This window comes from Mirounga angustirostris, unplaced genomic scaffold (genome assembly GCF_029215605.1).
Source record: "Mirounga angustirostris isolate CCGP_5_RB_7025 unplaced genomic scaffold, mMirAng1.0.hap1 SCAF_4, whole genome shotgun sequence".
In the NCBI taxonomy this organism is placed as follows: domain Eukaryota; kingdom Metazoa; phylum Chordata; class Mammalia; order Carnivora; family Phocidae; genus Mirounga; species Mirounga angustirostris.
Genome location: NW_026991712.1, coordinates 90,833,058 through 90,854,339, shown reverse-complemented (window position 1 = coordinate 90,854,339; position 21,282 = coordinate 90,833,058). Strand labels below are relative to the sequence as shown.

Below are 21,282 nucleotides of genomic sequence, written 5' to 3'. Positions count from 1 at the left end.
TCTCCCTGATCTGTAGCAAGGTGAGTGATGTTCCTCATTTGGCCCAGAGTCTCTTCCTAGGCAAGATGTGGAATTCTACTTTGAAAGGCTTGGTTTGGCATTTAACCTCAGGATGAAAATTCTGGTTTCTAAGGCCTTCACCTTACCCTCCACCATTCCAACAACAGGCTGGCTGGCAAAGGCATGGATGGCAAATCCACTGGAAGGGTCTCCAGATGCCTTCAGGCATCACAGAAATGGGCCTCATTGTACAGGAAAAGGATCCAAGGAAAAACGAGGGAGTTCAAAAGATCAAGATGCATTTTCATTGATCTTGGACTTGTAAGAGCCACACCATCAATCACAGTCATTTAAAAATTCCTATTAATGGCCCAGAGTGCTGGGGTTCCCATATGGTTTGTCTTTGTAACATTTGGTTTGGGCATCTATTTGGAATCAGCATGAGAATCCGTCAGTGTCAGATTCAGACTTGCGCCTGCTGCCTCACTTCCAGGCAACAGTGTAAGAGAAGGAAGGAAGAACGTCTACTTAAATACAGTAGATGCTTCAAGATGACAGATATTTGGGGCTCCAGGAAGAAGCCAGAAGCCTAAGAATTCCTTGTCCCCAGGAGAAAGCAGAAAGCTGGACAAGATTCAGCCAGGCCACAAAGGTCCTAGGGCATGTCTGGAACAATAGTGAGGAAGCAGCATGTCTGGAAAGGAATTCTGCCCCAGTCCATCTGCCCCAGATGTATTAGTGGCACCAGGGGCAAGGCTGGACCTGATGCTCCCCAGTAGAGAAGCAGTGGGCACTTGCAGGAATGGGTGCTAAGGACAAATCAGTAAGAACTGAGAGAGCATGGAAAGCACAGTGCAAAGGGCAAAGGCCTTCCTGTCTTGCTCCCTCTCCTGCCTTCACTGAAGCAATGCAGTACAATGCACACTGACTTGACACAAGGAGAGCACTGTGCTACCCAAGACGGAAGCCGCTGCTTCTGTGTGACACTCAAAGACTTGAAATGGCTAGTCTGAATTTGAGATGTGCTGTACATGTAAAATACACGTCAAAGTCAAAAACTTCATGTGGGGAAAAATGTTATAAAATAATAGATTTAATAATTTTATATTGATTACATGTTTAAATAATTTTGTTTTCATTTTCTTAGCTTGGTTTTTTTTTTTTACAACTTTATTAAGCTATAATTGATATACAAAAACTGCATATATTTAAGTGTACAATTTGATGAGTTTGGGCATAGGCAAACATCTATGTAATCCTCACCACAATCAATGTAACAAACATATTCATTACCTCCAAAATTTTCCTCATGCCCTTTTGTTGTTTTGCTGTTATTTTTTCTCTTCATGATAAAACACCTAACGTGAGATCTACCCTCTTAATAAAAATTGTAAATATGTACTGCAGCATTGACACCTATAGGCACAGTGCTGTACAGCCAATCTCTAGAACTTACTCATCTTGCATAGTTCAAACTTGGGTTAAATAAAATACATTTTTGAGGGGCACCTGGGTGGCTCAGTCGGTTGAGTGTCTGACTCTTGATTTCAGTTCGGGTCCTGATCTCAGGGTAGTGAGAGCAAGCCCCGTGTTGGGCTCCGTGCTGGGTGTGGAGCCTGCCTAAGATTCTTTCTCTCCCTCTCCCTCTGCCCCCCCACTCCTACTTGCTCTCTCTCTCTGTAAAAATAAAATAAAATAAAATATACTGTTGAAATTAACTTATACCTTAAACTTTCTATGCAGCTACTAAAATATTTAAAATTGCACGTGTGAGTCACATATTTCTATTGGACAACACTTTTCTAGAGCACAGCTATATTAGTTTCCTAAGGCTGCTGTAACAAAGTACCACAAACAAGGTGGCCTGACACAACAGAAATTTATTTTCTCACAACTCTGGAAGACAGTGGTCCAAAATCAAGATATCAGCCATGTTGTTTCCTTCTAGAGGGCTCTGAGGGAGAGTCTGTTCCATGCCTCACTCCTTGCTTTCAGTGGCTGTCAGTGATCCTTGGCATTTCTTGACTTGTAGATACATCGCTCCCATCTCTACCTCCATTGTCATGTGGCCTTCTTCTTGGTGTGTCTCTGTATCTGTGTCTTTTCTCTTCTTCTCATGAGAACACTAGTCATATTTAGGATCTGCCCTACTCCAGTATGGCCTCATCTTAACCTACTAATTACATCTGCAAAGACTCTATTTCCATACAAGTTTACATGCTAAGGTTCCAAGAATGACATGAATTTGTGGGACACTATTCAACCCAATATAATGGCTAAACTAGTCATTTCAAGGCATCAGCAGCCCGTGCCTCCCTGCCACGGAGAACACACATTTTCTCATCATGGAGTGGTGAGGTACGCCTGCCATGTCCCCTTCCAAACTCATACCATGAACACAAAAATGACTGCTGCCTAATGAGGAGCTTGCTGAGGCAAAACACACTCAGTGCTGGAAATGAGGAGTCCTAGATTCTAGCCCTGGCTCTATCATCAGCCATTAGGAGCGTTTCCTATTTCTCCAGTGGAATTACGGTCCCCTACACTTCCAAATTCGTGAGATAACTGTGAGCATCACATTGGATAATTGTGAAAGTGTTTTTAATCTATATGCAAATGTAAGCCTTTGTTACAGGATGCCAATTCTGGTTCTTTCTCTCCAGCTTTGAGAGAAACAGGAGAATCACTCGGAATACTAGAGGATGTGGGATCTCTCTGCCTCTAGCACATTTGGAGATGGACTCCTGCAAAATTCTCACTGCTGAACTCCCTGCCCCAGAATTCGTTACCTCCAAACATATTCAGTCCAGTCTTTCCACTACAACTTGAGGGTTATTCAGAAAATTTTTTAGAAAATTTAATCATGTCACTCCCTGCTTTAAGGGAGTGTGTGTGTTTTTTTAAATAATGTGTGTGTGTGTGTTTATTTAAATAATGAATTAATGAATGACACAGAGCTTGCCTACTTCTGATCCAGGGAGAGAGGGAGGCTGAGATGGTCTTCTGCTAATCTTCCCCTGGTTGAGGCTCCAGGATTAGAGTCAGGCAAAATAAATAGAAGATCATAACTGATGAAAGATTTGAAAAATTGTCTGATGTCAGAAGAAGGAAACAGGCACTATGCTACATGGAATGCATGCAGCTATTCAGAGGAAACCCAGGACAACCAAGCCAACTGTGAAGGAGGCCCAGTTGGTTGGGCAAAGAACAGCAACTTCTGCAAGACCAGATTCCAATGGCACATCAGAAAGAGGAGGCCCAAAGGAAGCTTGAATTAGAAACACTTGCTGTTTCTCATTAGGCCTAAGAAAGTTATTTATTTTGTTTTTCCCAGACTGTTTTATTTGGCAGATCCTGGTTGAAATGGTATCCTCTTTTCCCAGGGTCCTTGAAGCTGCTTGTTTGTTTTTGCAATTGGCCATTTTACAAGTAGGAGTCATGGGCACTTAGGCAGAGACCTGATGCCACTGGTGAGCACATTACTCCACTGAAAGGCAGGGCTCGGGTAGGGTCAGCTGAGTGGCAGAAAGTCCTGGCCCAAGGATGGCAATGCATTTCCCACCTCCACTACCAATGGCTATTGTTCACAGCTCTGCCAAGGAACCTCCCAAAGTCCTCCTCCCTCACTATGCACTGAGAACCTCTAAGTCAACCATGAATTTGCTGTTGATGCCTCCTGCATCACCGGCAACTGTCTCTATCAATACCACCTCCTCCCTAAGAAAATGCCAAGGCTCGAGAGCCATCCCCGTCAGCCTATTCTGCAAGAGGCTTACTTCAGAGAGTTCTAGTTTACACTTGCTTGGATGACAAATTATAAGAACAATCTGTTTCCAGACTATGTTTTCTAAAGAGTGTTCTCTTGAATGACTGTACCAGCAGATGTCCAGAGCAATAAGTTTGGAAAATATGATATACCTTGTCTTAGTTACAGCTCATGTTAGGCTCTGAGAAGTCCCTGAGTAAAGATGTTCCCAATATTTATTAAACCACACTCTGATTTTTTAAAAAAGCACTTATTAATAGTTTCTTGGGAAGGAGTTTGGAAATGCTTCTCTGAGGTGTTAGAGACCTAAGGTACTACTCCTCTCAGATACCAAATTTCAACTGATGGCTCTCAGGGAGAAGCACACAATCATTTGAGGTGCCCTTTGCAATTATCCATGTTGGTCATAACCATATTTTTTGAGCTAAAAAATCTGACAATGTAATCTGACACATAGTCTAAAAATGAGACAAGAGATTTAAAGTCAGGACAGACCTAAACAAATCTGAGTCTTCTATATACAGTCCTGCCTCCATTCTCCCTCAGGTGAGCCGCAGGACAGATTTTCAGCCTCTCACCAGAAAGTTGTGTGACTGGTACCACTGATATGCCCCAGCTTATCTTTGAAATTCTCCCAGGGGAACACTGAGATACTGTTGCTCTCTCCCAGAGCCTTGCTTGCTATACTGCGCAGACATCACCCACTAAGAGGCCAACTACTCAGGCATGAAGGAAACTCACACATCCCTGCAGAGGCTTCCCTCCATGGGGTCATAGCAGCCTCCTTTCTGATCATGGGGTAAGATAAATAACTCGATCTTGCTCACTCATCCAATAATCATTGCCATGGGAACCAACCAAAGCCTGCTATACTGACAAATCAGTATCTAAAAGAGCTAAAGCCTTATCCCATTGTGCAATACCCAGGACATAGGAGGCATCTGCAAATATTACAAGCTGAAGACACTGACAGCCTGGAGAAGTGGACATCTATGTTTCCTTAGTCACAAATTTAGGGGTTTTTTTCTTCTTTTTTCCATCATAATCTTCTATTTCTCCACTTAAAATATCCATGCTAATAATATGCTTCTGACTTCGAAAACTTTTTTGCATTTGTTACAGGCTTGGTCATAGTTTTACGTATCATCTTTAAAATTCCCCTGGAATCTTAAATTATACATAGGTGATGTGCCAGCATCCACCTCTTATAAAATGACTTCCCCCTGATCCTGAGCACAGAGAGTGAGATAGAATGGACTATGAACATTTCTGGGTTTAAATAGTAGATGATATAAGTACTGTAATCTGGAGGTAGGCTCTGGCAATCCATAAACTATTACAACATATTTATAATCTATTATAAATGATTATAGTCTATTATAATAATAGACATTATTATAATAAACTATTATAATCTATAACTGTGATAATCCATAAACTATTATAGTAACTCTTATAACTATTGTAATAGTTATAATCATAACTATTTTAGACTATCATACTCTGTTATAGTATTTGATAACACTGATTCACCTTATCCTAGGTTTCAAGACATGGATCCCCTTTGATTTGGGGGGGAATTTTTTTTTCTCAGCCAAAATGAACACTAAATTACATAATACCCAGGAGAATTTATAGAGCCCTGTCAAGCCATGCTGACTGCATCCTGGCCTCCTGAATATTGAGGACTAAACTGGAAGAAAGAACCCTGTTATTGGTATGACTCCATCTTGTAGAAGTTTGTGGGAAAAGCATTGGATGTAACTGAGTGGTTAAAAAATTAAGGCTCCCCTGACTTTATTAAAGAGACAAGGATTGTTTCTCTGTGAAAGGTGAAGGCTGAAGATGGTCTACAATTTGTTATATAGAAATGATGTCTACATTTCCACTGAAACCAAAGTAAGAGAAAGTTGGAGTAAGAAGCAATCTGGTTCTGTGGCAGAATGCTGGGAAAGACACCCTGGATATGGGATAATTCACTCCTTTACATCTTGTTCATCAATCACTTAGTGAAATTTTACTATGGTTTGGACACTGTAGTCCTCAAGCTAATAGAGACCAAGAAGAAAAATTCCAGTTCTTTAGAGATACACCAACTCATTGGGAAGGCAACATGCAATTGAATGGTGACCAAATGTCAGTTAGTCCTAAGAGAAGGGAATGGAAGCCCACAGGATGGAGTAAGCAATTGAGATTTTGAGCAACATCTTAAAGAAGTAGGAGTTCTTCTCGTGGACAAAGCAAACAAGGGCATTCCAGCTCAATTAAATGAACTCCACAAAAGTAAACAAGAGTAAAACAGTATGGCAATAGCACAAAGAACAAATGGGGAGGTGGTGAGAGAAGAGGCTGGTGCTAGATTGCCCAAAGGCACAGGGGTGGACAACTAAGGTCCCCACCATTCAATAACTCTAAAGATTCATGGCTGTTTTTCCCCAGGCTGTCACCAGCTTTTATGCCATGAAATGATAGAGTAGCTCTTATTAACCATGTCAAAAGCTCAAAGTGGAAGGTCAGACTCAAGCAGGAATGAGGACAATGCTGATGGATTTCCCTGCCCAGTTTAAGAGGATCCGTATGTTCACTGGAAACTAACTGCACCAAGGGCCAGGATAAAGTGTATATATACTTCATACTGCTTTATGAAGAGGCTCATGTAGGTTTTCCCTGATAATAGATATTCGACCAAACCAACGATGCCCCCAGGCACAGGAGAAATCATGCTGGTTTTTGCTTACCTTAAAGTTTCATAATCATACTACCTCCAGCCTTCCTTAATGAGGCTGTTTGAATCTAAAGTCTCCGCAGAACCATGGTGCCACCGATTTGGTTAAGCAAAGTGGGTGTGAGTTTCTGCTGGACCAGAACTGGGACTTGCCCCACACTTGAAGAAAGCAGCTCTGCCCTCAAGAAAGCAGACTACCCCCCAAAACCTAACCCAGAACTCATTTAACAGGCATGGTTTTATATAGCTCAGTGGGGGAGGTGGCCGGGCCTATGTTTTTTCAGGAGCTAAGGCTTGGAGTGGAAGCCCCTGGATGTCTTCAGAAGAAGCCTAGGCAACCAGCACCAGAAACACTGGAGCTGGCAAGGAATCACCAAGGCACATCCTACCCTCTGGCCCATATGTTGTCATTAACACTACTGAATCCCTTTGGCTCAGAACTAAATGTTCATAGATTTTATTAGAGAAAACGCTTGTGTAAGTGAAATGGAAAGGGAGTCAGAAAAAAAAGATGGAAGATCTGTCAGACCAAGAAGCCCTCAGACCAGGAAGCAAATCTAATTCTGAGTGAAAAGGAGAGTGAGAAAAAGTTGGGTGGGAGTGTCCTAGACTCCTAAGGAAGATCCTATAAAACCACTGGGGAGTCCTTGAGCCAGCCAGAGTCATTTGTCAGCAGAGTCCCACATCTCCCAGGAATGGGCTTGCCTTAGTATCCTAGCCACGCTCAGTCACTGGTGGCAGCAGCTTATGGGAGGTGTGGCATCAATGTGAACAAGGCGGTAGATTTCAGGGTGCAGCATTTAGGCCCTTGGTCAATTATTCTCCCTGTATTTGAAGGGTTGTGAGGCACATTTTTATGGTCACCACATCAAACTTCATGTTTAGTTGGTGCCAAAGCCAGATCCACCCTGTGAGGAATTCAAAATTAAGGAATTCAATTAGCCCAATATCTTCCCGGAATGTGAAAGAAGTTATTCTTGAGCCATTGCTTTCTCAAAGATCAGGACAGCTTTCTGGTAGAATTTGCAACTCTGCCTGTATAGAGGATCTATCTGCTTGAAGATGCCTTTGTCCTGTCTCTGAGGAAGCAAAACATTTCCATAGAATTCCTCGGTTGCTGCTCAACTCAACTCCTGAACCCGGGAGAGAAGACTCACTCATCCATGGAGACATAACTCCTTCCACACATTAAGGATCACCCAGGAAAAAAATGCACAAAAGTTAAATATCATTTGTCCATAAAATAATTTTTAAATATAAGAAGGGGAGGAAGAAAGAAAGAAAGAAAGAAAGAAGAAAGAAAGAAAGAAAGAAAGAAAGAAAGAAAGAAAGAAAGAAAGAAAGAAAGAAAGAAAGAGAAAGAAAGAAAAGAAAGAAAGAAGAAAGAAAGGAAGAAAAAGAAAGAAAGAAGAAAAGAAAGAAAGAAAGAAAGAAAGAAAGAAAGAAAGAAAGAAAGAAAGAAAGAAAGAAAGAAAGAAAGAAAGATATGAGGATGAGGGAGGACGAAAGCAACTTCTTACTTACAAAGAATGTTCACATGTGTTAACAGTGTTGACCCATTACTCTAACAAGTGGGTGAAGATAAGTCAGGTGATCTTATTATTCCCATTTTTAAAATGTGAATATTGATATTCACAAAGATTAAACCACTTGCTCAGATTTCCATAGCTCATGAAAGGCCAGCTGGAACTTCAGCCCATGCCTTCTGCTCTCCCCCAATAAGACTGGATCACCAACAAACACCAATAAAGTCCTTCCAATGATTCATAGAAAATGTTAGTCTTCAGCAAATCATTATTCTAGCCATTTGATGCCCTCTCCCAGCTCTATACACTCCCTCTCAACCTTTCTTAGGCTCTAGAGCCCAAAATATATAGTCACTGCTCCCATTCATGTGAAGGAGAAGGCAAAACACACACACACACAAACAGTTAAACAAGCAACAGTGGGGCAGAGAAGAAGAGGAAGGAAGGAGAGAACAAGAGCTCTAGCCCTAACGAGACATGAATCCAAATAAAGTAATGTTTTCTTTTTTTTTTTAAGATTTTTATTTATTTATTTATTTTATTTGACAGAGAGAGACACAGCGAGAGAGGGAACACGAGCAGGGGGAGTGGGAGAGGGAGAAGCAGGCTTCCCGCTGAGCAGGAAGTCCGATGGGGGGCTTGATCCCAGGATCCTGGTATCAGGACCTGAGCCGAAGGCAGATGCTTAACGACTGAGCCACCCAGGCGCCCCTAAAGTAATGTTTTCAAATAAATTCTGTTTTACTTTGTTGTTCTCACCTAAATGAGGTTTTAGTAGAAATTCTTTAAAGATTTACCTTAAGGAAAAAAAAATTAATTGTAATATATGTTTCTCATTCACTCAAATGTTCCTAATTCAGAGATTTTAATGTTTAGAACAGGGCCTGAAACTTAGTTTGCATTTCTAGTACATATTAAGAAAGATGGTCTAAACCAATTAGTGGGGGGGAAACCAAGAATATGAGGGAATTTGTTATTAACCCAGTTGAATGAAAAATAAAAACCATTTACTCATTTAGAAGAATTGATTTATTTGTCAAAAAAGAAGCACATAGACTAAGTTAAACTTATTCACCAAAAACAGATATGCAATGAGGTAAGATTTAATCAGGTTGAAAATAATAGAATAAAACCAAATTGTTTTAAATGCTATTTTATTCACTCTTAATACCTAATTCAGACCAGCGCTCTTATATCCTACTTCCTCTTCACCACCACCCCCAGAACTTCACACCTACACACCCTCCTCGGTTAACAAAATTAAAGAAATTTTACTGTGTTTGCTTGGTAAATTTGTAGGAGCCTGTTTGCATCCATGATGCCATGTGAGAAAGTGGAGGCCCACGGCAAAAATTTTAAATAAGCATAATGTTCTTTTTTCCCCCACAAAATCATAAGAACCAAAGTGTCTACCCAATCTGGGAGTCACTTCAACAATATTCTTCAAAGTTATACCTTCTGCCTCCACGGGAACTCTCCAGGGACAGAGAGCTCTTCATAATGTCAGGAATCATGGCTTTATAGAATGAGTCCAACTTCTAAAAAATCATTTATTCTACTTCAAGTCCAAATTAACTCTTCAGCTATTTGAAGATATTTATCCTAGTATCCATTTGCCCTCTCCTTTCCAAATTATACATAAACAATTCTGTCAAACTCACATGACATCTATAAAGAGGTTGGTCCTGATGGACTCTGAGAAACAAACTGAGGGTTCTAGAGGGGAGGGGGGTGGGAGGATGGGTTAGCCTGGTGATGGGTACTAAAGAGGGCACGTTCTGCATGGAGCACTGGGTGTTATACGAAAATAATGAATCATGGAACACTACATCAAAAACTAAGGATGTAATGTATGGTGATTAACATAACATAATTTAAAAAATCAAAAAAAAAGAGGTTGGTCCCATTTTTTTGAAATATGTAACTTGCCATTTTTCTTCTTTAAGAATAATACACAGATCTGACCGGTGCCACCACTGAATCTGTTTCTTCTTTAAAATGAAGTTAGGGGCGATTGGGTGGCTCAGTCGGTTGAGCATCTGCCTTCGGCTCAGATCATGATCTCAGGGTCCTGGGATCGAGTCCCGCTTCAGGCTCCCTGCTCAGCAGGGAGCCTGCTTCTCCCTCTCTCTCTGCTGCTCCCCCTGCTTGTGCTCTCTCGCTCTCTCTGTCAAATAAATAAGTAAAATCTTTTTAAAAAATTAAATTAAATTAAAATGAGGTTAATAGTAGTATCTACTTCATAGGTGTGTCGAATATTTAAAGAAATAATCCAGACTGTTAGTGCTTGCCAGTATCTGTGCTCTGTTCATCCTCCTGGGCACAGAGCTAGAGTACATGTTCCAGTCTTCCTTGCAGTTAGGCGAGGCCATGTGACTGAGTTCCAGGCAATGGAAAATGGGCAGAAGTGATACATATCACTTTTAGATATTCTCTTCCCCCCACAAAAAAATTTCTTGTGTGTGCTTTTTCTTCCTTTGCTTTTTCCATCTGCCTCCTGAATGAGGGTAATTGCAAGGACTAAGAGGATGGGAGGCCATAAGATAGAAAGAACTTGAATCTCTGAATGACTGCATCCCCTCACCCCCTTCCCTCCCCTTGTCCCTGTGAAACATAGGCAAGAATAAAGTTTTATTATATTAAGTCACTAAGATTTCAGAGTTATTTTGGCCATTTGCCTAATACTGCTATGTATATTAGGTTAATCCATTCATGCAAAAATCACAGTGCCAGATATAGAGAAAGTATTAGCTACCATCACCACTAGCAATTCCTCCATCACTACTACTTCTGTAATTACTCCTGCCGCAGACATAGCCTGACTGGAGTCCAACATCTTATCTCCCTTGATCTAGTCACGTCAGCCTGAAATTGAATCTACTACTTGAGGAGTCACAACATACTTCGACTTACGTTGAAATTCCAGTCAACAACTCTGAGAAGAAAAACAAATGTGTTTTGTTTTTGGGGGGTTTTTTTGCATGTTGCTTCTTTCAACATAGTTTTCCCTCATCTTGTACTTTGAAGAACTGAAAATTTGGGAATTTAAAAGTAAAAATAAATAAGCACTTCTGATGAGTTTGCTGATTTTCATTATTGGTCCATTTTGAAGACCGGCTATCTATATATAGTGTTTATTTTTATTTCTTTACGTTTTTTATTTTAATTCCAGATTTTCATTATTGGCCCATTTTGAAGATTGGCAATTATTTTTGAATCTTGATTCTCTCATTCATTGTATTATTTTCCTCCCTCAGTTTTTATATGAACTACAAATTTTTCTGACATGCAAACTATTTTCATCCAAACTGCTGATGAAGATGTCAGTGAGGAGAAGGCCAACTAGAGAGCCCTGTGGTGTGGCCCTGGGGATTCCCTCAAGAACGGAGAGCAATCAATTTATTCACAGTGTTTGAGTTCTACACACTTGGACTGTATTGTCATTCAATCCAAGTCGCACCATCTTGTGCACAAAATATCTTGAAATCTTTGTCAAAAATTACATCAATAGTGTGATTATCTAATCCATAGCATTCTCCTAATCAGTTTAGTAATTTTGATAAAAAGTTAAAATGGTATTTATTCGGAATAATGTTTTTCTTAACAATCCTGGCTAACTCCTGGTAATCATTGCTGTCTTTTCTACCATCTGTTGTCTTTTCTAAACCACTTGTTGCTTTTCTATCAAACCATCTTCTTATTAACATATGACAAAATTTTGCATGGGTTAGACAGCAAGTGTATACCATTGAAACCCTCTTTCTTCCAACTCCCCTTTCAAAATAATGACATTTGCCCTTCTCCAATTTTTCTAGGATTTATCTCAATATCTGTGATTTCTTAACCATTACCATTGACAGTTGCTTCATCTCATCTGTAAATTCTTCCAGTACCAGGGTGTGTGATTCATCTGGATCTAAAGAATTGAACTTACCAAAGTCTGAAGCCCCACCTCCCTAGTCTCAGAAAGTTCTTACAGCTACCAAATACTGTAACCATGACTGCAAATAATCCCAGAGACAGGTCAGGAAATTTTATCTTACTTATGGAGCACCTCCAGTCTAGGAAACCTGCGTATCCATTCAGCTATGTGCTGAGGGTCTGCCATGTGCCAGGCATTTAACACACATACCTCATTTAATCCCAACCATGAAAACAGAAGTTCAGAGAAGAAAGTTGACCAAGGTTACACAACCAGATTCAGGCCGAGTCAGGAGCCAAACCCAAGTCTGTCTAATTCCCAGCTCAGGTTCTTCCCACTGAGCCATACCTACCTTCTCACTGGGACTCTCATTCTGTCTTCCTTCCTCACTTGGCCTTCAGTTCCCTTTTAATTATACTCTTCTGCACTTCACAATATTCAGACAGCTCTCCTTGGTGAGGAAAATGGGAACTTGTCAGAAACCGATATGCTTTCCTCCCTCTGTCTGTACTTACCTTTTAAGCATTCATCAAATAATTGAGAATGTTCTAGCAAAAAGAGCTTTATCATTTTTCACAGCTTCAACTTCCACCTTTATGTTGACCACAAACTCACCCCCATATTTCACCTAAAATTCCCTTGATCATGTTGGTGAGGATCATGTTGGTTCCTCTGGGTCCTCAGGATATGTATTCTGCTCTTTTTTTTTTTAATTTTTTATTGTTATGTTATGTTAATCACCATAAATTAGATCATTAGTTTTTGATGTAGTGTTCCATGAATCATTGTTTGTAAATAACACCCAGCGCTCCATGCAGAACGTGCCCTCTTTAATACCCATCACCAGGCTAACCCACCCTCCCACCCCCCTCCCCTCTAGAACCTTCAGTTTGTTTTTCAGAGTCCATTGTCTCTCATGGTTCATCTCTCCCTCCGATTTCCCCCCCTTCATTCTTCTCCTCCTGCTATCTTCTTCTTCTTCCTCTTTTTTGTATTCTGCTCTTTATCAGAAGTCCTTTTTTCTCATATCAACATTTTTCCTGGAATCTCATCCTCCTAATATCAAGGCTCTTCCCATGCCCTTCTTTCTGTACAGGACCAATCTGCAAATGGAAGATTCTTCTCACTGTCTCATCCACCTTCCTTCAGGCCCATTCTATGCCCTCATGGACTTATAAGCTAAAAACATGGTTGTCAACTAACTATCCTTTGGTATCCGCTGATGAGCACTCCAAATCTCCCTTTAACTGGAGGTATTTTCATCTTTTGAAGGGACTGATGAAGTGAGGTATAGGGATTCCCAGCACAACTTCTGGAGACTGACTGCCTGGGTTCAAATACTGACTTTACCACCTACTACCTCTTTTACCTTGGCATTTACTTAACCTCTCCAGACCTGTTTACCTCTAGGATGGGGATAATGGTTCTGTAAGGATAAATGTTAGTTGTTAATTATCAACAGGTGAATTTTAATGTTGGCATTTTTGCCCTCTAGGTAAATGAAAAAAGAAATATTTGAGAGTCGGGAGCTTTGACATTTGCCACTAAATTTATACTGTGTGAGTTGTTAGCTCTTCTTCTTAGCAATAGGTAGCAACAGAATTTCTGAGCTGTAAATGTCATCACATCCAAGCCAGAGGCCAGAAGTTATAGACTCAAAACCAGTATAGCAGACCAGATAAAGAACTTGCTTATGACCCTTCTGAAGAGGGCGGACCTACTGCATACCCACCTACTTCCTACCTCAATGTTACCAAATCTTCCTTTGCTTTTTTCCCAAGAGATAGCAAAAATCTAGACTTTTATGTAAAATCTCCCGATTTTTAAATATTGGCAAATTACTTTTTAAATATTTAGCATTTTACATGTTTAAGAACAAAATACCAGCAGTTTGCAATCTCTGGCCTAAAGCCTGAAGTCTGAAGTCCCACACCCCTAGTCACAGAAAGAACTTGTAGCTACCACATGCTGAAACCATGACTACAAATAATCCCAGAGATAGGTCAGGAAACTTTATCTTATTTATGGAGTACCTCCAGGATGGGAAACCTGCGTGTCCACTCAGCTATGTGCTAGAGTCACCCTTTTTTTGCCACAGATATTAATTTACCACAAGAAGGCTCTTGTCATATCCCCCAGAATCTCCAGGTCAAATTCCTGGCCCATCCCAAGATTCCAGGCACTCACCGGTGATCTTATTTATGGTGTCAATTACTAATGGTGCTGAGATTAAGAACCTGGTGAAACAGATGCCAGACAAGCTGTTGCTAAAATTGTCTATGTATGGTTAGTGACAGAGCCCTGCCCTGGGCCTGAGCATCTGTGCAAAAGAGGGGGAGGTTATTGGAGCCAGCACTCAGTGTGTTCATGGTCAGGTCTGCTGAAGCCCGAAGATGAGCCATATGAGGAAACTGGGGCTGGTGACAGCTGTTGAGTAAGCCTTACTCATTTGAGGATTATGAGAGAGTTGAAGAAGCCTTGATAAGTCGCTAAGAGCCAGGTCTATCTTTGGAATCCAACCTAATTTTCCAGCAGATTCAACCCGTAAATGCTAGAACTGGGATTAGCTAAGATTTAATGCCTACAAGTGGCCAAAATATATATTTAAAATTTTTATTTTGGCATTTTTTGTGTTGGCAAAATAATTAAATAAATAAAATAGAAGCAAACTAAATGTTTATCTGGAAAGAATTGGATATAAGTTACAGTACCTTCATCCAATGAAATAATATACAGCCAGTTATGGGATAAATTAGTTTTAAAGAGCTGTCTATAGAATAATATGTATGGTCTTACCACTATTGTGTTAAAAACAGATGAAGAAAAGAAAAGAAGGAAATAAAAACCAGGTGAATGTATGTGTTAGTATGAGCGGACATATGAGTGTGTGGGTTGAAGAGTCTTAGGAAAAGAATTTAGAAAGATACATAGCAAACAATTAACAACAGTAGGCCAGGAAAAATGAATTATTGAATATGCTGTTGCATTTTACTTTGTTATAGCAAGCAAGAATAATTTTGTAAGTTAAAAAGGTGACTATGTAAAGAATATATTTAATTCTCATGAAGTCAATTCATAATTAATATAGCACCTAATGTGACTCCAATACTGTGCTATGTGCCATCAAGAATATAAAAGAAAAGCTCCTCCTATCCTTGAATATTATAACTTACTAGGAGAGCCTATCTATTATATCTATCATCTATCTATCATCTATATATATATATATATATATATATATATATATATATATATATATATATATATATATATAAACACTACTCAAACCCAAGTAATTGAGTCCTTCCCATTTCATACATAAAAGAGCCATCATTATTCCTATTTCATAAAGGAAAGAAACTGAGGTTCAGGGAAGCTCAGTGCCAGCAAGGGAGGGAAATGGGTTCTGGCTCTAAACCCAGGGATCTTCACTACTAAACACTTAAAGGTAAATGTCTTCTTTGTAAAGAAGAAAAGATATTTCAGTAAAAATTCATCAAGAAGCATTTAGAAGTGCTTGGTGAAGAGGAGATACCCGAGTTCTCAAGTCTGACTTTCTACACAAGTGAAATCTGTCAGCTTATTGCTGATCTTGCTTTTCACCTACTTCTTTAAACAGAATCTACTGCAAAGATTGACCAAAAATCATAGACAAGACCCAGATATGTTTCAAGGAGCATCAGAGATGGAAGAGACCCTAAAAACCACCTCTTGTCACAACTCTATTTTTAAGACAGGAAACTGAGGCACAGAAAGGCCTGAAAACTGTCATGTAGTTGACCAGTGGCAGGACTAGGACTTGAATCTATGGTCTTTTCAGCACATTCACACTGTGCTCATCCTCATGAATGACCCAGTGACACATCAAACTAGCACTCCTAGCTGTCCCAGTTGATGAGGTAGGTGCTCCCACCAATTGAAGTCTGACGTTGGTTCAAAGTTCCCCAAATCAGCCTTGATGGAGCAAGCAGTCATTCTCCTCTAATCATGTCTTTCTTGAGACAATTTTTGCTATGCTGTTATTTTCTATCAGGAAGACAGATGGACAAACACCAGCACAACTAGCATATACCAAGTGCCTGTTAGATAGCCCTCACTGAGAGTAGGGTGTTTGAGTATATTATCTCTTAACAACCTAGGACATAGATTATGATCTCCATTTTACAGCTACTAAATGATAAAACCAAAGGCTCAAATCAAGGACTTTTAAAAATATGCCTAGGACATGTTCCCTGTGTGCTGCCTTCCATGTAGCAGGAAAAAAAAGAAAAGAAAAGAAAAGAAACTACTGGATATGGCCCAAAGACTGTAGCTTCTTTAGAAGCAAAACACACTAATAAAATCTCTGCTTCCGGGGGGGAGTCAATGAAAATCAAATAAGAGTGCATTTCATTCTGTCATCTCCTGACCTATAAAAGTGAGTTAGAAGACTAGACTCCTGGAGAGTCACTGCCTCCAGGCTCTACAAGAGTCTCTGCTCATTTCTCAATGTTCCAGATTTCTGGATCTTGTCTTCAGGCCAGCTTCCTGCTCTCCTCTAATCACAGCAGCACTCCATTCTGTGCTTGGACAGTCTGTGAAATCTGTACTCCCTTGGAGCCGATGAAAGGTCTCAGGCTTAAAAATCCTATAAATCCCATCCTCTGAGTTTCTTGAGGTGGCCACTGGAGAGAGCTGAAAACAAAAATTGATGCACCTCACTTAAGTCTAAGTGTTACTCTACCACCCTCCCATGTCCTCCTTAATGTCTCCTAGTTCTGATCAGATCTACTGCGTAATGCAGTGGGAGAAAAAGGATGGTTTTGTGTGCACCAGCGACCCCATTAAAGCTCATGCTCCTACAGTACAACTCTTTGCAAAGCAGCATTTTCTGAGATAATGAGCTGGAATGAATAAATCCCCTACTGCTGGTTCTTCTTTAATTATTTCCCTAAAAAGAAAGGACTATGTCATTGAAAGTATAAAATGCACCTAAAAAAATATTCTTCAGTAAAGTGCGACAGAATCAAGGTGTGACATCCCCAAGAACAGCCAAGTCACAAAAGAGCTAGTCATGTTAGAGGCCAAGTTAAATAACTCATAATTTTGGATCTCTGGGTCGTGCTAGCACTCTTGACTGTGGGCTTATGAAATGCCTGAACAGGCAAGACGGCCCCTGTTGAATCTTGCTTGACTTGGCCCTCACATGGGTAACTCTTCTATGATTTGGCTTTCCCCACACATCTCACACCTTCCCACAAGTGACCTTTTTATTCTGTGCTTGGCTTTTCTATGGTGGGTTAAGTGTCTGCACACGTTCACGTCATCAGGTTTGTGGTGTGAAGATGACGTGGTATTGCTCTCCAGATATGCAAGAAGGGTTGAAGTTCTGCTTTGGTTCCTACAATTTTTTCTGGGATAATTATGGATAAAAAGGATATGGTTAGAGGATGTATGCCCTACTTTTTCTCCATGACACTGCCTCTTGTAGCTCTTTGAGCTACCCAGTGCTTTTCATCAAACTGAGCTTCTACATATCCAGTGGTGCCTACTCCCTTGGACTCCAAATCTTAGACCATGTGTTGTCATTTTCTACCATTCCAGAGCCATTTCCTCTGATATGAAATTTCCCAGAATCCCACATGTATACTGTATCATGCAGCACTGGGCACCTGCATTTCCTTAGAACATTACTATAGGCCACCCTGATTACAATCATCAGTCCTCCACTTATCCTATGTGCTAAGCAGTCTTCCTTTTAACCATCCATTGTCATCTCCAAGAAGTCTTCCTCAAACTCTGGATTGACCCAACTGCTTCTCTTCTGTGCCCCTGTAGCATCCATGTTTATCTCTATCATAGCATTTCCTCACTACAACAATTGTTTCTGTTTATGGTCTGTCTCCACACTGGGCTGTGAGCTCCTAAATTGTATGGACTAGCTCTTATTTATCTATACGTTACAAACACCTAGCACTCTGTCCTGCACAAAATAGTTGTTCATGTTGATGAACCATTGTCGAAGGTTTGATTGAATGAGTTTGGGTGAAGGTTATTTCCAGGCCTATGAATTAATTCTACTTCAGAAACTCTTTTTGTTGTATTGCTTTGTCATGATACATTAAGTATGGCTTGTGTTGACATTCAAATAAAAGGACACACATCCAACTGAAGTTGTCACTATAGAAAAACTAGTTTAACACTCAAAGGGTAATATGATTTATCAGGTCTTGTGGAGGGCCATGTTGAGGGAGATGGCTGAATTTCCCCATGCTTTCACCTTATAAGAGACAAGGAATTTAGCAGCCACTCTGGATTGTCCTTTAGTTTGGTCTATAGTTCAATAATCTCTGACAGTATCTTCCTTAAATCTTCCCAAAAGGCTCTGTTGATCTTCATAGACATTGTCAAACCAAAATGTCTGATGTGACTTATGGACCCTTAACCCTCTGTATCAACTTCCCAGCCACACTGCCACCACAAAAGCATGCTGCTGTCTTAGATACAGACTGGGAGCCCCAGAGAGAATCTTTGCCAATCTCAACAACTTCAGTTTGCTTGAGGATATCTCTGTTCAGCTACATAATAAAGGATGTCACTAAGTGTTTAAGTCTCAAGGAGTCTTACATCCTGATGCTTTGAGTAGAAGAATGAGTCTTTCCAATTCTGAATCCTCTGGCTTTTGCCCTGATTATTTTACTACAGCTTCAATCTCCTCCAATTCTGAATGGTTAAAGAAGCCTTTCCCTGGTCACGTTTCGGGAGAATGAGCCCAAGTTAGGGCAGGGTGTGGAGAGCTTAATAAGATGTATGTAAGTCCATATGGCAAAGAAACAAAACCAACATGTAAGAAAAAGACTTTATTGATGAAACATTAAATCCTCTGCACACCAGCATACTCTGATTATGGATATGGAACCTGTGACCATTTGCCTAGGTGTTTCTGGGAATCATTTCTGGATAATGGGATTGCTAAACTAGTTCTCCTCTGCAAAGAAAGCTGACTGGGGAAGGAACATGAGATGCTTGTTGGCTTGTGGTACTGGGTGCTTCACTTTGTGAGCGTCCTTTCTGAGAAGCATCACCAGTAGCCTTCTGAGGCCAAAATCTGGTGCTGTCACGGGGTTAAACAAAGAATAGTTCCAGAAGCCTAGTTTGGAAACCATGTGGGAAGATTTTACTGGGTCTCTGGGAATACCACAGAACGTTACATGACAAGGCATTCCATGCTCCTACTTTGGGGTATGAAGACCTGCAAAACTACAAGCTGAGTAGAATGTGATCCTGACACTCTAGAGAGATGGCTTATATATCCATGTTCACTTTGTGTTGGTCTCAGACTATTGATAGTAATGCTAGGAATGACTGGAGCACTCACCTGAGCCCCTACCCCTCTTGGCCACCCCCCACAGACGTCTCCCTGATTGACTGGAGCCAATTTTGTGGCTGGACCAGCCCTTGTGGTTCTTACTATGATTGCAAGGTGCACCTCAGAAACAACCATCAGGGAACTTTGAAAAAACAAGGTTTTTTCACAGGTCCTGGAGAGTACATGCCATCCCCAGAGCCACACAATGAGGTCACGAGAGACATGGAGCTGACCTGGGGCTCTGCCTAGCTGGGGCTGCAGGTGGGGCACCTCAGGTTTCTCGGGTTCACTCTTTATTGGTGAATTTAAAACATAAGAGCAGTAATTAGTGCACTGGAAAAGGAGAGCAGGGTCACTCAAGTGGGCTTTTCTAAAACAGGGGACTTCATGGGCAGGGTGGTCTTTATTTAGTTGTGTAATGGGCAATATGTTTGGAGATGGATGTCTTTGAAAAACAGCAATCAAAAGCTTACCGTTGGGCACTTATATTACAATTAAAAAAAACTAATTGTTAGGCACTTAACACTACAGTGTCATGTTTGGGATCTTTCTGGATGAAACCCAATTAAGAACTGATTCCTTCTATACTATAAGCTTTCTTGGTTCAAGGACAATGATTTATCAATAGCATTCTCAGCATTTTGCCCAAGGAAATATATATAAAAACAAGAAACCAGCTCTAATTAACTAACTTATATTAATGAATAGTGCAAACTCTGAATGGGACTGCCTGAGTGTGACCTTGTGCAAGATTGTTGGCCTTTGTAATTTTTCTCTTACCTACGATATGGCCATAATAATATTGCTGGCATGTAACAAGCACTTGATAAACACTTCTTGTTTTGTAGTTAAATCCTCGAGATGTTTTAGGAGAATGGGAAGGAACTCCTACTGAAAGATACATCTTACTGAGGAACTGACCTCTAGTGGGGTAAATTCAACTGCTCCAGATAGTTTTGCCAAACATTCGAAAAGCTGGGACTGGAAGTTAGCCCTCCCTTTACCAGCTGGGTTTACAGGAAAGACAGATCTTAGAAAGTAAGTGTAGACTGGTTGTGGGGCTTGCAGGGACTCCCTGATGCCTACCCAATCTGTCTCCTTCTCTTCCTGGGCACTCACCTAGACTGTATATTTCCCAGCTTCTCCTGCAGGTAGGTGTGGCCATAGGAGTTCAAACTACAAAAGCAGGAGGAAGTCATGTAACCAGTTCCAGGCCTGATTTATCTCCCAAGTTCAAGTTTCCACCTTTCTCCATCTGCTACCTGAACGGAGAAGTACCAAACGTTATGTGTTGAAGATAGCAGAACCTAAAAGGAGCCTGGGATCACTGCTTGGAGGACAGCCACCTAACCAGGAAGCCTAGGTCGGATTGCAAGTGAGTGAGAAATTAACAGTAACATGTTACTATTTGAAGGTTTCTCTCTTACATTATCCAGAGACAACTTAGGAGGGGCTTTCCCTGCCCATGGGTGGAGGAAGGATGTGCAGTGTGGCAGGAAGGGGAAACTCCACAAATCCTCCTTGTGGAGTCCAGAAACTTCTAGAATGAGAACTGCTGGAGGGTTGACCTGGCCGTCCTCGGCAGTCCCCTTTGTCTGCTTCAGCTTCCCTGGGTGAAAATGCCAAAAAGGATTCAAAACCTTTGGTTTTCTGTGCCTCTGCAGGGCCCACAGTAAAGTCTCATAAAAGCTGAAAGTGTGAGTAGGAAGCATCTGAAGTGGGAAATGCCGTTAGGCTGGCCCATAAAAGAGGAGTGCTATGAGCAGTAAAATGAGCTAAGAAGGAAAACATGATGAATGTTTTCTCGGCCTTAAACAGCAAGATCCCCTTTCACAGTCCCACGTGGCACTGCACGCCTGAGCTGGAGAAGCAAGGGGCTCTGTGCAGAGCCTGACTCAGGGACTGTGGCAGTGAGTCCGTGCCTAGGGGCCCCGGTGGGTTTGGGGGGATGGAGTCAACTCCTCCATCACCTCCCAGCCCCCACCGGCCCGTGCC

General features: G+C 41.0%; 1 protein-coding gene across 2 annotated transcripts in view; it reads right to left on the bottom strand.

Annotated features, from left to right (window-relative positions):
• TBX15 (T-box transcription factor 15) overlaps nucleotides 1–21,282 on the bottom strand; it is a 178,240-nt gene that overhangs the window by 50,589 nt on the left and 106,369 nt on the right. Inside the window, exon 8 of one of the 2 annotated variants that reach the window (XM_045896852.3) lies at nucleotides 12,292–12,390. The exons of the other annotated variant lie outside the window; for it this stretch is intronic. Within the exon in view, the coding sequence (XP_045752808.1) occupies nucleotides 12,326–12,390 (65 nt within the window). The 3' untranslated portion in view covers nucleotides 12,292–12,325. The remainder of the gene's footprint in view (nucleotides 1–12,291; nucleotides 12,391–21,282) is intronic. 2 annotated transcript variants of the gene reach the window in all.